The sequence below is a fragment of the Magallana gigas genome, chromosome 9, assembly GCF_963853765.1.
Source record: "Magallana gigas chromosome 9, xbMagGiga1.1, whole genome shotgun sequence".
In the NCBI taxonomy this organism is placed as follows: Eukaryota; Metazoa; Mollusca; class Bivalvia; order Ostreida; family Ostreidae; genus Magallana; species Magallana gigas.
Window position 1 is genome coordinate 20,493,963 of NC_088861.1, and position 18,191 is coordinate 20,512,153.

The 18,191-nt window shown below is 33.6% G+C and overlaps 1 protein-coding gene across 4 annotated transcripts; it reads left to right on the forward strand.

Annotated features, from left to right (window-relative positions):
- The first annotated feature begins 67 nt into the window (after positions 1-67).
- Positions 68-17,504, forward strand: LOC105343690 (restin homolog). Of its 4 annotated transcripts, XM_011451139.4 has the most exons (23): positions 68-152; positions 882-952; positions 1,165-1,299; positions 1,489-1,580; positions 2,761-2,929; positions 3,118-3,248; positions 4,853-4,973; positions 5,471-5,581; positions 5,806-6,018; positions 6,327-6,411; positions 7,020-7,083; positions 8,086-8,610; positions 9,911-10,076; positions 10,515-10,812; positions 11,070-11,311; positions 11,725-11,751; positions 13,756-13,835; positions 13,998-14,300; positions 14,617-14,737; positions 15,057-15,216; positions 15,466-15,555; positions 16,304-16,371; positions 16,861-17,504. In XM_011451139.4, exons 1-23 carry the CDS (start codon positions 143-145, stop codon positions 17,086-17,088), a joined length of 3,510 nt encoding a protein of 1,169 aa, XP_011449441.3. In that variant the 5' UTR covers positions 68-142; the 3' UTR covers positions 17,089-17,504. The 4 variants fall into 4 exon arrangements, with proteins under 4 accessions (XP_011449441.3, XP_011449444.3, XP_011449442.3 ...); XM_011451142.4 differs by lacking the exons at positions 7,020-7,083; positions 8,086-8,610 and adding an exon at positions 6,563-6,578; XM_011451140.4 differs by lacking the exon at positions 11,725-11,751.
- The last annotated feature ends 687 nt before the right edge of the window (positions 17,505-18,191 follow it).

The window sequence follows — 18,191 nt, forward strand, 5'->3', positions numbered from 1 at the left end:
GTACATAGAACATCTATGAAAAAAAAATCCAATAAACATATCGGGCTCGAGCTTATAAATTTAATCACGTGACTAGCAACGGTTTACAAATGGCAGCTTAGTTGGCTCTTCTCATATCAATAGCACATAATTACGGAAAAACATGGACAGAGGTATAAATTATCATTTACATACATTTTTATTCTTAATGTCATGTATTTTTTACAAAAAGTATCCATATGCCTCTGTAGAAACGAGACCAACAGGTGCGCGGTCACAACATGATGACAAAACAAGATATATAAAAGCCTATATTTTCCAGCTTTTACAATTTTGAGGGGATGATAGTTAGATTTGGTGTAAGACTGGAAACTAAACTAAAACTAAACAAAATATTTTTTTAATGTGACATCATTTATACATCTATTTTATAAAATACTTTCGTTACACCAAGTGGTCATCGTAGTAGCATGGCAGTGACATAATAGAAAGACCCTGCTGGTTTGCTAAAATATTGACACCTGTCATTCTACAGCTTTGAAAGAAAATATAATTTTTGGTTGGAGTAAATGAAGGTTAATGTCTATATTGCTTGTAAATATTTTGATGCCATGCTTTTAGATCAGCAAGATATAACATAACTGAGAAAACAATCATAAAATAATTATGCATTTATTGATACCAATACCCCTACAAACAAACAGTAAGAAAAAAACCCAATGATATATAAGTACTCTGTTTTTCTGAAGATTTACATAATGCATTTAATGGTTGTATCTAGTACACTAGTGCATGATCTACTTTTGATGAAATTACTTTTTGATTCAGAAGAAGGTTATTTTTGAGATTGTACACTGAAATAAGTTTTGGTAGAATGAAATGGCCACTTTCTTTCACTTTAGGGAGGAACTTGGATGTTCTGGCAGAAGAGGAATCGGAAGAAGAGGAAGTGGATGAAGGTCACAAAAGGGAGGTGAGTCGTAATATAACAGGGCATGCACTGGTACATGTACTATGATAAAGGTCCAATTTTTTAATTAAGAAAAAATGCTGTTTTCCTCCAGAGTCTAACATAAAAAATATATCTTAAGCTTGATGTAACTGAGAACATCTTATGAAAGTTTCCAAGGATATTCTCTTTTTAAGAGAAAAATAATATGAAAACCTTATCAATTTGATACTAAGGGAAGCTCTGATGAATCGGAGAGTGATGATGATGAAGAGCCAGACCCCTCCTCCCGCAGGGAACCTAACAAGTTTGACAACTTGTGTGATGGAGTTACCAACACTATGGCCTACGTACACGGAGCCATGCAAGAGGTAGGTGCTCTCTCACTCACTCTCTCTCTCTCTCTCTCTCTCTCTCTCTCTCTCTCTCTCTCTCTCTCTCTCTCTCTCTTGCTTTCTCTCTCTCTTGCTCTCTCTCTCTCTCTCTCTCTCATCACATTGTAGCTATTAAACACATTTCCATGATTTTCAACATCTATACCTACATTCTCTATGCTCCAGCTGTTGAACATGAAGGATGAGATGTTGAAGCATTCTCTGCCTCCTACACTGCTGATCAAACTTGCAACAGTCACTGGCAAAGTCTTCAGAAGGTAAAATACAGATAGCAACTTCTTGAAACCACTTGAGTAACAATATTTTTATTGCAATTTTGATAATTTGGGCTGAAACATTAATTTTGTATTATGTTACTACAGTACCTGCAATGCTATTTTTTAAAATCTTGTCATTTCAAACAAATCATAATTATATTCTGTCTGATTTGATGTTAGGCTGAGCTGATCTGTGATTGGCTGTGCTGTTTGATAGTTAAAACAAAGCTCATACTTTTAGTAAATACATTTTAAAAGATCATATATTCATATTTTATTAATGACACTGCCATATTTGACCACTTTGCATGTGTTTTGAACAAGAAACTCTGCTTCGGTCTTCTTTGGTATGATGTTTTCATATGTGCTATTTCCTGAAAATCATATATCCTATCCTATCTTGTATGAATCCTATTGTATCGTTTATGTGTTCTGTTCTATTGTGTGTTAATCCTATCGGATCATTATCTTGAAAAAATAATGTTGCAAGTACTGTATGTAGATAAGCTTAAACAGGTAAAAGAGTAGGGTGTATTATTAGATGATTACGGTACATAATGGAGAAACTCGTAAAAAAAAATATGTTCACCCACAAATATGCATCCGTTTACAGTTATTGATAGTTTTCAACATAAACAAAATTTCTTATTACATGTATTTGCAGTAAAATGCATTTTAAAATTGCTGGTATATAAAAAATTGGGAATGGTTGTTGTTACATTGTTTTATTCTTGTTGAATATAAAATGTAAATAAAGTGTATTTATTGTTGATATTACATGTGTATAATTATAAAGTATGGTAGTAAATAATTCTATTGTTTAAACATGTAAAACACCATTATTTCTATGTACGCATGAAATTTATTGCCTACATCACAATACCTTAAGTGTGCGTCAATCTGCATGATGTTACATTTGAGCTTTGAACAATTAATTGTTTATGGGAACGATTTCTGTTAATATTTTGAGGGTTTTTTAGTACAAAAAAAATTTATCATAAGGGGTGAATTCTATGGTTATTGAAAATTATATTCTGGCTTCTGGGTTGGAAGAGGTTCATATGCTTTAAGAATTGCTCCTTAAATCAATGTATAACATGTACTATATTTCTGTTAAAAAAATCCTGTGAAATATTTCACACATTTTTGTATGAAGAAGAAAACCATGTGGTTCTTTCAGTGTGAGTGACTTGAATATGCCAGTCAATGAGTTAGTAAGGCTTGTGAGAGTTTACTCAACACCCTGGGAGGAAAAGAGTGCAGCTCTCAAAAAACTACATGAAGACTATGAAAACAAACAGAGACAGCTCAACATCGCTGTGAAACGACTACAACTTGTTGACGCTCATGTAGGTTGTGTTTGTTTTAAAAATTATATCAAGATTTATCTTACGATTAAAAAATTACAATATATAATTACATATATGTACAATTTATATTCTATTTCTTGTCTGTTGTTCTAATTATTCATTCTTTGAAAATATTCTTTGGTTTGTGTATTACAAATCATTTACTGCTTTTTTCTGTTGATGTTTAGTCCAAGAGAATAGCCAGAGAGAAGCGCATCATGAACTGGGAGAAATTGTTTGCAAAAATAATGAGCAACAGGGGTCACGGCAGACGATGGAAGTTTTTGATAGAAACCATTAAACAGAAAGCCAAACTTGGGTAAGTGATCAAAAGTGTGTAGAAAAAGCCCTAAAATTTACTCTCTGCTAATACCCAAGTTACTGCTAACTACATACATGTTTGAGTTATAAAATCATGACGTACGTTATTAGGGCCCCGCAAGGATTTGCGGGTGCCCTATAGTAATCACTCTGTCCGTCCGTCCTTCTGTCCGTCCGTCCGTCTGTCACTCTTCTGTCCACAAATTTTCTTTTTTTTCTAATAACTTTTTTCATGGTTGCCCAATCAAGTTCAAATTTGGTATGGTAGTTCAGTAGGCAGAAATACATATTTTGATGCTAAGTTTGGTTCTCTATGTCTTCTGGTTTGGAGCTGGGGTGGTGGGGTAAATTCCTTAACTATGCATAATGATAATGGGCAAAGAGAGATAACTGCTGAGAATGTTACCATTGTATACAGTATTTGGAAGGCTGTGCAATATTTGTCCTTTGGGATTAATTAACCTTCCACAGGAAGAAAATCATTGAGATTAATTACTGCACTACCTGTGTCTTCAAAATGAACTTTGTATTGAAGTTAAGGTTAATATTGAATGATGTATAGTATTGTGTACATTCTTAGAAATATGGATTTAAAATATATAATATTCATACTTTATTTTGGTTAAAATACCGTACACAATGATTTATGAAATTTTATTGAATTCTAAAATCAAAATATATATTAAGATATCCTTTTTCATTATTTTATTTTTTAATTATTAATTTTATTTTTTTCTGCCTTTATGCTGTTAATTTTAACAGGTAATCAGATAATAACCCCATTCTGTCATTTCTGAAAAAAAAATCTTATTGTAAATTTAGAAGAAAAGGATGAGAGAGCAGAACAATTAATCCCCTGGGATTAATTATCTTGCCTGCTGCAGAAAATTTAGAGGCTTATCTCTATCTGTCATATGAAGATTAATGAACACCTTTGTCTGCAACTGATGTTTGTTTTGAAGTTGAGGTCAACCCTGGGTGATACAATGTATTTGCATTCACTGAAGGCTTGCATTTTATAAAACACCTGTTTAAATCTTTTTTAAATACACATTTCATTTAGTTTTTTTTACAAGACATGAGGTTATCCCTGTTTTATGCAGATACAAGGTTACTATTTTGAGTTTTTGGACATTCAGGAATTATCTTGAAATTTTAAAAATACAGTTCTTACTTATAATTTTCATTTCTTTTTTTTACCACCTTATATATATTGCAGTTCTTTACATCTTATGCCGGGCATTTATTTTTCATCATTGTTAATATAAAGAGGATGGAATTCAAAGTTTTTTTCACTTCTCTATATTAATTGTCATAGCGGGGCCCTTCCTGACTGGTCAGTTTTCTAGTTCTTTTTCTAGCCAATTTTTGTTGTTTTTTTATCTTTAAATTGCAAAAAGATATATAGAATCAAAAGAAAAACAAAGCTATAAACTGAAACAAATGAATTATTTAATAGTAGAGTAAAATATTTGTCTATTTTATTACCACGTATCATATGCAATCTTTTTGTTGTTCTTATACTTGAGGAAAATTTATAGATATTTTGATATGTAAACTTAGACTACAGCAATATCTAATAGTGAATCCATTGATGTTTAGACTGGAGCATGTACAGGAATACACGCGAGCCCTGGAGGAGAGTTCTGATGAAGAGGAGGATGAGGAAGATGACATGCCTATGACAATAAAGCGACCCGGGGAGGACAGCGACAAACTCTCGGTAAATAAGCATTCAATGCTTATTTTTGTATATTGTCAATCCCATAACACACCAAGTGTGCTGACAAACTGAATACCGCATGATTGTACTGTATGATAATTTGTCTGCACTGCTTGGTCTGTTATGATGTTTATATTTGTACTCATGGCACATGAATTAGCTAAGTATATTCAAAGGAAATTGAACTTGCATATTTCCAGTGCAAACAAAATGGGAAATATACAGTGAATGTAAAATATATATCAATGGAGGTGATAGGGAATGTATGTACAGTACAGCCAGTAAACAGGGACAGTTGGTGTAAACTGATTATATTATAGTTCTCTTTGTTCAGTGTGTCTTCTGTTGTAACAATACTGCTCAGCTAATTTGAAAATCAAGCCTTGGTCTCGAGTGACTTTTTGAGAGAAAAATAGAAATCACTCATGAATTTGTAACAGAATATTGTCAGTGATGGTTCCTTTCTTGTATAACTGACCTGGTTGCTATGGTTACAGGACCTGGAGGAAGGTGAAGAGGATGATGAGAAGACATCAACTGGTAAAGACAGCAGTGACACCGAAAAGTCGGACAAAGAGGAGGACTCGACCCGAGTGGGCTCACCAAAGGTAATGATAGCAAAGATAAAGCTACAGCAAAGAGTTCATGGCTCACCATCAGAAGAATGCATTATGAATTCAGTTCTATACCTTTATAAATGTCTAGTGAAAAAAAACATTAATTGTCGTTGTAAATGAAATCAGTATTCATTTCCCTATATTTATATAACAGTGATTTTTATTTTTGACATCTTTATTTGGTGTTAATAAGATGGAATAAATTTTACCAACAGAAAGTGAGGTTTGCCTCCCCTGAAGAGCCCCCAGTGCCAGTGCAAGTTAAACCCCCGACCAGTGACGTAGAGGTGTGGACCGGTGAACAGGAATACGATCACTTCCTGTACTGTCGAGTGTACCAGCCAACCAAAGTTGAGGAGCAGGAATTAAAATGCATCATTACTCTGGGGGAGCAGATCAAGAAGACCAAGAGGATAGATGCTGAGAGGGTCAGTACTCTATGCTCCCTTTTTTAGGGTCATGTTTGTCCCATCAAATATTTTTGGTCATATTTGTTTATTAAGATGCATATATAAACTAAGTGCGGACATCTTTTCTGAATTTCGAAAATTAATACAACACAGACTTGGTTCGGTTAATTAATTGCTTTCATTTGTCTAAGCTTTCATTGATTTCTGCAAAATGATAGACATGCATGTACTACATGTAATAATCGATTTTGGAAACCAGAAGTTTATTGCTTTATATTCCATCCAGAAGTATGTGAAGTTCAGAGGATAAGTTTTAATTTTTGCAGCCTGTGTCTCAACCTCAACCAGAGAAAGAGGAAGCAAAACCAAAAGGTCGCGGTCTAATTGGTATGAGAGCAAAACCAGCAGAAGGTAGGAAGTTGTCATGGTTACATCATAATTCGTACTTAAGATATCACAAATACATGTATAAAAGGGTATATGTGATTGTAATGCTTATTTGATAACTTATTTAATTTGAAACACAAGAAAATAGAAATTTTGTTTCACTTTTTATTGATAGATGATCAAAATGAAGGGTAATAACATGAGTTTAATTTGAAAGCTTGTAAAGCCAGATTAAAGCTTTTAATTATTTGTTATATTAGGACTGACATCATTTACAGTATGTACTAATGTTAATGTGTGACATGAAGAATGTTAATGCTTTGGTTTAAATCATTTCTTGCATAAAGTTTGATTAATAATTAAAGATTAATAAGAGTTATTTTTGTTAATTTCTACATTTTAACAAAAATTCAGGTTAACAAAAGATGCTATTGAAAAACTTATTAACATTTTTTTACACTTCAATTTACTCTAAAACAAATGCTTAATCATGTAATAGCTAACAAATTGAAAGTCTGGATTTTTTAACTGTATTTATAGCTAGTACTAGGCTCAGATGTTTGTGAAGCAAATTGTGCAGGTGCCGCCTGTGATCTGTGATGTGATATTTTTGTTTGCTAACTTTGCTTTAGACAAAATGGCTCAATTCAAAAAAGAGGCTGAACAAAGAAAAGCAGAACAGGAAGCTAAAACAAGGTATTGGATCAATATTTGTCCACACACCCCCAACCTCCTAAACCCATCCTGAACACTATCAACGATAAAAAGCACAAACAAAACCACTTTCTTGTGCACAACAATCAGATTAATTTAATTAGGCTGTGAATTTATTCCTCTAAGATAAGCTATACAATATCTAACAACATCTATCTAAGGTCACCTTTCAGTTTCCTATCAGATTACCCAAAACTTTACCCAAAACTTTGGCTCTGCAAGACTTGGCTTATAATTTGACCATGTGAAATGTTTTGCAAATGTTTTGCAAATACCTGAAAGCCTTGATGTGTCAAGAAGTAGTTAAACAGAGTCATTCTGTTCAGGAACATAATAGATTTTTGTTGTTCTATTATTCCAAAAAAAAAAAAAATGGATGATCGAAATGATTTGATTCACAATTTCAGCAAGAAAAATTTCTACCATTTGTAAAACAAAACAAAAGCAAGAATCTGATTCGCTTAGATGGTTACTGTATGTCTATTTATTCTTGAAAGGTTCCTAATGTACAGGATGTTGTTAGACATTGTATAGCATGATATAAAGGATTTACAAGTATATATACAACTAAGTCTCATTTCCATGTGATTTAATGTGTAAACAAAATATAAACAGAGAATTGACAGACACTGAATTTTAATGTGAAGGATATCAATAATGAAAAGAAAAGATTATGGTGATGATGATGATTGTATCTAATGTACAGGCAAAATGATATGACACACCATACCAAAATTATTGCTTTAATAGTTTACTTAATATCACAAGTTTTGAATTTTGTTAAGATTGCCACCATCTTCTAATACCTCTATTGCTATCTGTTGCACTTGTATTTTAGATACTTGGATATTTGATGCTTATAAATGCTTTCATTTGTTGACTCTGCAGAAACTTGTGTACAGTAAATACAGTTGTTATATAAGACTTGGTAGGATAGAATTTTTAATTCATAAAAAAAAAATTCTTGTTTATGACTAAATACAGCAATCAAGATGAGTTGAAGACAAATGAAGGTAAGAGTGGTGTTGAGAAAGATGGGGATCAAGTAAATGAAAAATCTAAGGTGGAAGAGGTGGAAAGTGGAGATCAAGTGGAACAGCCTGCAAATGAACCAAATGATGAGGATGTTAACACCGACTTTGAAAAGAACAATATTGCCATTGATGCGAACAACAAACCTAATGGTTCAAATGTAGAAGAGAAAGATAACATAACAAAAGACAAAGCATCAAAGTCTGATGATTCAAAACTTGATGAAAAATCAGACACATCCAAACCTAGTGACACAAAAGAACCTCCAAAGCGAAGATTTGCAAGGGATGTTAAAAAATCCTCAGAATCAGATTCTAGAAAAATGGCAAGGTCCCTGTTACAGCAGAAGAAAAAACCTGGTGCAGTGAAACAGAAAGGAGCTGGTCATCTAAATCCACAAAAAGCAGACAAGCAGGCAGCGTCCAAAGAGACGAGTGGACGGGCTGAAGAAGCAGCTGCTGTTGAAGAGATAGAAGAGTACTATATTGCACTATATATTGTTTTGTACTCTGGTAGAACATTTAGTACTGTCTGGTAGAGGCATGCACACTCTCAGTACATGTAGTACCTTTTAGATCTCTTTATTTATCATTCATCATTCAATGAAAGTGATTCAGAAAGTAACTGGCCTTAACCACATTATGCAGATCAAAATGGCCATCAATCATGTGATAGGTTATTCACTCATGCTTGATTTTTCACAGAAATTGATTGAACATGAAGGAGTCTTTATGAGCAATAGAAATGAGTTGTAGATTAGTATATCATATATACAGGAATGAAGTGGTTGAATTTTGTAAAATTATAAACTTTTCCCAAAAAAGTTTTTCTAGCATGTCCAATTTTCCATTTACCAGTATTTTCTTTGCTCTTCAGATGTTGTTGATAGTGTTGGCAGTATAAAGCATTTTTTCATAGAAGGAAGAATTGCAGCATTTTAAATAACTTTGGAAAATGTAAAAAGAAAACAATAAGAAATCCCTGCAGCACTTTATGTAATTGGTTGTGGCCAGTTACTTTGAATTACCATTTTCATATTTATTTTCTTTGTGGTGTAAATTGTAGATGGTGATTGAGGTCTCGTGTATTTACATAGGGCCTATAAAGCTGTTGTGTATATCTTCAGTTTGTTTGGATGGTAGCACTTCCTACATGTATATTGAAATTACTGAAATCTTGTGTTTTATTTCTTTTAACAAAAGAAAATCATTCCTTTGTAGTGGATGTTTAATTGTACTACCCATAATTGTCTTTAAGAAATGACATCCAAGTATTCATATCAAAAAACTTCCAGATAATTTCAGCTCAGTCAACACTACCCCTAAATAGATCAATGCGGAACATAGCAATATATGTCAGTTTGAATGAATTAATTTATCATTTTTAAAGGCGTATTAATTATTTCATTTATAAAGACTTCAATATATGTTATTCTTTCCTTTTTAAAATTTCCTCATTCTATATTTTAATTGATTCTTCAATTCAATGTATTTAATATAACATATAGTCTAACATGATATTAATTGATAGAGTGTATTAATAAAAACTTTAATGCCATTATTGATATTTTTATTTAAATTTATATCAGATTTTCGTTTAAAGTATGTTATTGGATAAATGTTGAAATTAAACACATATTTGTGTTTTGTTTTTCCTGAAGTTGGGGAAGGATCGATCTGATGTTAAAAATGTATTATTACTGTTTAATTTGATATTAATATAAGAATTCTGAAAATTTTCCCTTTATTGTCATTCAATATCATGCAATTTCTTTTAGGTACCAGGAGATATTTTTTGAGATTCCGGAATATTTTGGAAATGATAGCCTGTGGCGGAAAGGAAAAGAAAGTGAACCCAAAAGCCTCAAATTGTCTGTACATAAAGGTCCCACAGAGGACATGTTTGCCATGGCAACCATTGACCTGGATGACATTTTTGACCAGGTTTAATTTTAGTCAATTTATGTACAGGACAAAAAAAAAAAAGAATATTTAAAACTTATTTAAACCCAGCAAATGCTCACTGAATATAGAAAACTATACAACAAGAGTATGTAATCGTATGCAGTACACCTGTATATGTTTTTTATTACTAGTTTATTAATCAAAATTATCTTTTGATCATTATTATTCATTTATCACAACTTTCTGTGTTTATATGATTTTGTACATGTATAATCACTTATTAATTACTTAAGTCAAACTTAAATATATATTGAAGATGATAAAAAAAACTTATGTGAGTTTTTTTCACCAAAGACAGCTAAGTTAATATATGAATTCAACTAATATGGTCTGAGTGTATAGTCTTTTACTCCCTCAAAATGTATAAATATGCCTGTTTGAAATGATAATAAATGTACCGGTATTATGTGTCTACAGGAGATGAAGGTTGTGTACCTCCCAGAGCCCCATGGTGATGATGATGTTCCTCCACCCCCTGGGGAAAGAGAAAAGACAGAGGAGGGTGTGACCCTAACAAAGCCCACTACCCCCAAAACAGAGAATGGAGCGCCTGTAGAGAAACATGAAATCCTCAAAAAGGTGGAGCCACTCCACTTTCCAATCTTTGCTCTCAATCCCAAGAAAACAGATAATGTTCATGAGCCATGTGGAAATGTTCCTGTAGTGTTTTACATGGCTAAGAGGGCCAAACCCAAACTGTGGAATAGAAATAATGGTGGGTACAGTTGATTCAAAACAATTGATATACATAATAGTCAAGATTTTTTATGAATTCTCTCCTAACTATAGACCAATCAACTAAGCATATTTTGTGATATAAGAATCTTCAATTTTTATTGTGTGTTCTAATAACATATGTATAAATACCTTTTGAATTGTAATCAGTAGACATATTGGTAGATAGTGCAGATTGACTTTTTATAACAATAGAGTGTTTATCATATGTATTTATTTATTTATTTTGTGACACAGGCACTGTTCCTTTCAATGACCTTGTCCTTGACATTGCTGGCATTGACCTCCAGACATGGAGGAAAGAAGACATGTTTAAAGAAACTGAAAGTCGGGCTGCGTCAGCCATGGAGTGGCAACCAGAGGTTCAGGTCAAGGTTGTTGAGAAAGAGGTCATCAAGGAGGTCATAGTTCAGGCCGAACCCAAGATTATTGAGGTCATGAAAACACCACCACCACCTCCACCAGAATCTCCGAAGGAGGTAATATAGCAGGGACTCTTTCTGTTACAAAGTAAAACAAATTAGGTTAATTGGGGGCGGGGGGGGGGATGGGGGATATATATACCACGGGGTTTTTTTTGGTCATTCTATCCATCAGTCTTTTTGTTTGTGTATGAACAATAAACATAATTTTTCCAGACAAGTTATATGAAACTAGTGCATAGAATTTGATCAATATTTGCTCTTTTTATAGATACATGTATTTATTATTGATTGCGTACACCTGGTGATAAGCCTGCATTTATTTTTGCTTCACATAATAATAAAAAACTAGTCATTACTTGAGCTTCTCTCACGTTCCAATGATGATACGAGGTATCAGACATAAGCCTCATACAACGTTATGTCCCAGAATTTTAGTGTACATGTATATTGTGTCCTGTTTGTTCTAGGATGAAGGAGAGCAACCAGTAACTGTAGTAAGTTTGAAAACTTGCACTATCCTCAAAAATATATGCATGCACCTCTGTCCTTCCACTGCAATTTTTATGTTAAAGTGTTGAATGTTATAAAGGTTCATCATCCCTCTATGCACTCCTATCAAGATATCTACCGTTACAGTGATGGAAATTTGAGTTATGATTGGAATACTCAAAATTTCAGCATTCTTTAAAGTCAATGTGAAAGACAATTTGACCTCTAACTTGACTATTAATAGAGTCCTAGATCCTAGTGAGAGTTGTCTCTTGTATCAGGGGGCCAGTGAACCTTAAAAAGTTACAAAATGTATGTGAACACTGTTGTCTACTGCACATTTAAAATTGAATGTTAAGTATTATGCAATCCAAGCTACTTTTTCATTTTGGATACTTTTGTTCGTCTTCTCCCACAAACAATTTGCTTTTTGTATTCTCTTTATTTATACCTTAGAGCATACCTTTTCTATGCTTGGACTTTTGATAAGTTGGTGATGGTATATTTTAGCGTAATTTAAATCATATTGACCTATAAATTAAAGAATACATCTATACTACTATATTAAAATAATAGACTCGAATTTTTGGTCTTTAATACCGAGAAATCGGAAGAATACTGTCTTTTGTTTTATATATTTTAAACATCATTGGTACTTGAAGATTACCAATTTGTTTTTATTTTTTCTCAATTAAGCTTCGCTAATTAATAATTAACGAAAATTCCTCAAAAAATCCCGGAAATCACCTGAATTTTTTGGATTTTACAATCTTGCGCTTGCGCAAAACATTCACGCTAACGGGATCTTTAGTTTATGTTTCCACAATATCATATCTGCATGAATAAACTCAGAAATGGTAATACAAATACGGGCAAATTTTCATTGGACTTTTGCTATATATTCTGTTCTTATATATAAATGATTTCTTATGAGAGAAAGTATAAAATATCAAATATACATTTCAACTAAGTACTTACTTTTGTCTTCGTGATGACAAAAATGTTTGATTACATGCAAAAAAAGTTACATATATTTTTTAAGGAGAGTGAAGATAGAATACGTTTTATCGTAAAAATGAATAATGTCCTAATGACCCAGTTTTACAAAGAAAATACGTGTACGTTGGTGAAAAGGTGTTGAATTCTTCCATTCAGTGGATTAACATTTTTACTCGAAAGGTATTTGCAGTCTCAAAAAGGTTTGTTGCGATGAATTTGACTGTTATTTTCAAGGCAACTTCATTAACTTTCTCCAAAATCGTTCCGGAGCGATTCTGCAATTTTCTGCTACATTACGGGTAAAAGGGTATAATTTTAACTGTGGTGAGGGCCTTTCCCGAGACACAGATTATTCAAACTAAGGAAAGTGTAGTAAAAATTAATAGCATTATTGTAGGTTTATAGCTTTGTTATGTAAATGTCAATAATAATTAAAGTGTTTCGATGTACCTATTTCGTAAATGTCCGATAAGCAATGTCAACCCGTGCACGCACGGGTCAAAGTCTAGTGTATTTATAAATGATGTGTACTACAAACTCTCTCTCTCTCTCTCTCTCTCTCTCTCTCTCTCTCTCTCTCTCTCTCTCTCTCTCTCTGGTATTTGACACTTTGGAAGAAATCAGGCATTTTTATAACAAGTAAAATTCTTAAATCAACTTAAGCTGTTGTCTGTGTTACACGAAAGCACCAACTGAAATTGGATATATACACAATAAAACAGCAAAATGTGTCATAATATTTATAATCATGATGAAATTGAAGATATGAGTTAGTTAATTTATAAGAAAAGATTGAATGAAATCTGTTCAAATGCTGTGATACTGTCAGTTTTTTTAGTTTATGGGGACATAATGACTTACACACTGCAATTTTATGCAACGCGTTTTGCAAAATTATGCAAATTTTCATGTGGTTACAATCCATTTAACATGATAAAAAATCAAAATAACCAATTTGTTATTGCTTAAAAACCAATGAATACATCATCTTATAATGTCATTAATTACAGGAGACGATTCCAAAAGTAGAATATGATAAACTGATAAACAAGCACAGTGAGGAGTTACAGCTGGTCCAGGCAGAGTATGAGTAAGTCAGACTGAGTGGGAAGATCACAGAATATTGGATTTTGAGAACATAAATAGTTTTAAAGATTTAAATTGATTGTTGCTTTAAAATACATTTATGTGTAAAATTTAACTGTTTCCTAAGAACTCCAATTAAAAAAAAATTTTCTTTTCCATATTTCAGAAAACGCTTGCAAGAACTTTTAGAGAACCTGCAACAAATGCAGCAGACACAGCTGGAGCAGAAAGAGTTGCTGATGCAACAGCAACAACAGCAACAAAGCCGTCCTCCCCTCGTCCATCAGCGTCCTGTGTCTAGCAGCAGTAAGCGGTCCTCGCCTGGTGGAGGGCGCGTGTCTGCTGCACCGCCCAAGACCCCCTCACAGCTTCAACCCTCCACAATGGTGTCCCCAAGTCTGGGGGTCAGCCAGGAAATAGCCATGCTGCCTAAAACCCCCCAAACTTATGACACCCTCACACCTGTGGGGTAAGATCAGTGTTACATGTCTAGTAACATTACTGCTTATTTCAGTAGTTCTTCATTTTGATAATTAATATCCGTCATTCAAAGTAGGGAAATAAGTAAAATGTAGTGTAAAAGACGTACGTTTTCCCCATTAAGACATTCAAGTAGATATTTATTTACTTTATAAAGCTCATTAAAAGATGTTCAATTTGTGCTAAAAATGGCAATTCTGTCGGAATCTATCATAATGGATGAATGTTGCTCTAGAAGCTACGGCAATCAGTGTCTGCTTTTGACTCAAATATTGTTTTAACCTATATGCCCTTTAAATCTTTAGCTATGAGTCAAGGACCGAGAACCAGTCTCTGGCTCACTCCATGCCTGAGGCTTCTTTTACACGAAAGAACATGAAGGTGCTGCGTCCCATCCCAACGATGGGCAGCGACGTTCCGGAAGATGTAAGCATTTTGTTACAATCGGACTAACACAATTTAAAGCTTTATAATCATCACCTTAGGAATTGACTAATGAAATCCTCTTTTCTGTGTACATTGATGTGTACATGAACTACAAATTGTTTATATCTATATTACAGCTTCTATTGAGAAAGTGTTGGTAGTCACTAAAATACATTTTAATTATTTTACACAAACTTAAATGTTATTTATTACTATAGACTTGATATTTATTAATTAATTAAAATTCATTAGTTGAGGTGTGCATAATATGTATACTTGATGAGTGATGGTGACTGATACTGACTGTGTCTGTTGGTAGTTCCTGACACGGCTGGCCTGGTTTGAGGAGACCAGTAAGAAGCACCAACAGGAGAACCAGGAGAGGACCATGAGGACCATCCAGGAGGAGCTCGAGAAGAAGCTGGCCGGCCAGAACAAACTCAGCAGGAGAGACGAGGGCCTCTATGATGCAATGAAAGGTCAGTCCGTGCTACAACACTCAACTGTAACAGGACTATATACGAAAGTGTCCTTGCTCCAAGGAGAGGGCAGTGTGTTTTTTTTTTAAATTTTGATACCCTTTTGTAGTAGAAATGGACTACCGGTAAATGTTTCATCAATCAATTAAGTCTCCTTGTGTGGTTTATTTTCTAGTAGCAGAAACATGATCCAAATCTGAGGTAGAATTCAATTATGCAAACTAATGATGAAACATATTAACCTTTCAGATGTCAGCTTGCCAGCATTGTTTATGCCAACAGAAAACAAGAAGGCTGCCATCTACAATCCCAGAGCACATCAGTACTTCCACCCAACAGGTACATTGAACTTTAATACTTATAGAATACTGTAAACCAATTTTTATTCGCGGCGACTTTATTTCGCGATAAACTGCCGATAAACTGGTTTGCGACGACTAATGTTCGCAACTAAGCCTTATTCAGACCTGTATTGTTATAAAAACTATAGACAAAGAATTGGTTTGCGGCGAGAAATGTTCGCGATGTCAAAGCTCTCGCTAACCTCGCGAAAATTTCTCGTACGCGAATAAAAGTTGGTTTACAGTATACACATGTACTACTCTCAATGCAGTATAGTTCTGCAGTCACCAAAAACAAATAAAGACTTTCAATGGACAAATCAGATATCTGAATATACTAAGATATATTATATACAATGGTATATACTACTTTAAACACCTACAACATATAAGTAATAGTGTGTTTAAAGATATATATATATATAGCATGCGCGGATCCAGAAAATTTTTCCAGGGGGGGTCCGAAGGATAATTGTGTTTGCCAGGGGGGGTCCGAGGCATATTTTCGCGATAATTTTACTATGTAAATTTAATAAATTTTCATTTTCCAGGGGGGGTCGGGACCCCCCCGACCCCCCCTCTAGATCCGCGCATGTATAGTGTAAATATTTCTGTAATTTTCTTCATTTGAAGTTCATCATTTGTGGGACATCAAGTCATGAGATACTTTATACAAAAAAGGGGTGTTCATCATAGATATATTTACACGCAAATGTTTGACTTTGAGACACATTTTATGTTTGCAGGTTCCTCAGATTTAAGATTGTCTCAACCTCCTTCAGTGTTCCAGTTACCTCCCCTGCCACCCAAATCTGTATCCTTTTTCTAAAAAAAAATTATTTGAAATACAATACTAGCCACAATGATTTGTTTAAAACATTATTCATATTTTATTGTAGAAAAGACTATGCCTGAACAGTGCAATACAACAGTTCTGCGCTGTAATTAATTGCATTTTACATTTACCGAATTTGTTATTTCACAAAAACAGTCAGCATTGAAAAAGATTAACAGTAAATGCATGAAACTTGCGGTCAAATTTAAGACTGGGCGAATTCAAAAATAATTTTTTAATAACAGGGTTAATCAGAAAGAGTTTTATAACATGACTGTGTCTTGGCAAATTCAAAACAAGCTAAAACGGTTTGTGAAAAAACATGGGGCCAAAAAAACCCTGTATATAGTATTTATGGCAGGAGCTAATGAGAAAGATTTCTGTAGAGTGATTTTCTGATATCACAGTAAGTATACTATCATAAGGAGAATACTGATGTCATTATCTGCTCCTTAACTCGTGTCTCAGAGAATGTCTGTGGTAAATCTCTTTGAGTTGAGCAGGAATTTCAATCGCAAGGACCAAGCTTGGTTAATGGACAAATACATTCAACAGCAGGAGCCACTACAGAACGTACATGGGACTGCCCCCCATACCCCTGCCCCCACCCTCACACAGACACCCTTCAATGACCCCCAGCAGTGTGTGAGAGAGGGGACGCCCGCGAAAGAGAAGGACAGACAGGCAGAGACTTGACAGCCATTTAATGATGAGTGATACATCAAGAAATGATGCACTGGTATGTGTTTATGTGTGTGATATGGATTACATTCCCTTACTACAAATACAGAATGTTAAATCAACAAGGACCAACTCCAACTTGGTTGATGCATGTATGGTACATGTACTTCCAACATGTGATGTGTTTATGATATCAAAAAGCTGTGATAATTGTGAAATGATTTGGTTGTGAATATATTTTCTGTACAAAACTTAAATGCATCCATGAATTTTGGAATATTTTATTCTTTGTCAATTTATATGAGTTTATTCATGAAAACTGTTATTTTTATCAGGGAAGTTAATTTGTCCCCGTTTTTTGTTGTACATCTGTTTTTTATGATTTTTTTTATGATTTTTATATTGTGTAAGAAATATATTGAAAAAATCCATCTTAGTTGTCTTCTTTAACTGTTTCTAAGGCAAAATGTTATAACAGTTGATTGCTATACATGTGCATATCTCTAAACAATATGAATCAAATTTTAAAGTATAACATCTTTATATAAAGTGGGAACTGGTGATCTGAGGGTTTTTGAGAAATTTAGTGATTGGAAAATTTGCTTTTTTCTCTTTCTTTCTGCTTGTCAAGATTTTTTGAATGGGTCCTCCCCCCTCACTTTCAAAAACGATACAACGTGCCTTTATTAACACACAATTAAGAACAAAAAAATTTATCAGGCAACGGGATGGGGGTTGTCTAACGACCTTTTTCTTATATATATTTAGATGTTAAAAAAATTATTTTAAAGTCATCTAGCTATTTCACTTTGTGGAGAAAGTATAAATTGGTAATCGTTCAAAGATTCAGGTTTAACCTTTTCAAACCGAAGATAATTTTGTGTTTGATAATTGATCGATCCAAAGATTTGACAGTCAAGCCACTTTCCTCAGAGATTCAATATATCTCATTGAATCTCTCTTCTATCTTTATAATATTTACATTTTCCAGTGTCTTTGCCTGTTAAAACACTACGTATCGATTTTGTACTATATAACCCATAATACAAATGACGCCAAATTGAGGCGCCAGCAGGGTTTGCTTATTTACAATTAAATATTAAATCGTACGATGGCTT

Excerpts from the sequence above, each read along its gene's own strand:
- LOC105343690 (XM_011451139.4), top strand. Across the intron at positions 1,581-2,760 it reads ACTGGCAAAGTCTTCAGAAG|TGTGAGTGACTTGAATATGC; the intron begins GTAAAATACAGA and ends TGGTTCTTTCAG. Across the intron at positions 2,930-3,117 it reads TACAACTTGTTGACGCTCAT|TCCAAGAGAATAGCCAGAGA; the intron begins GTAGGTTGTGTT and ends GTTGATGTTTAG.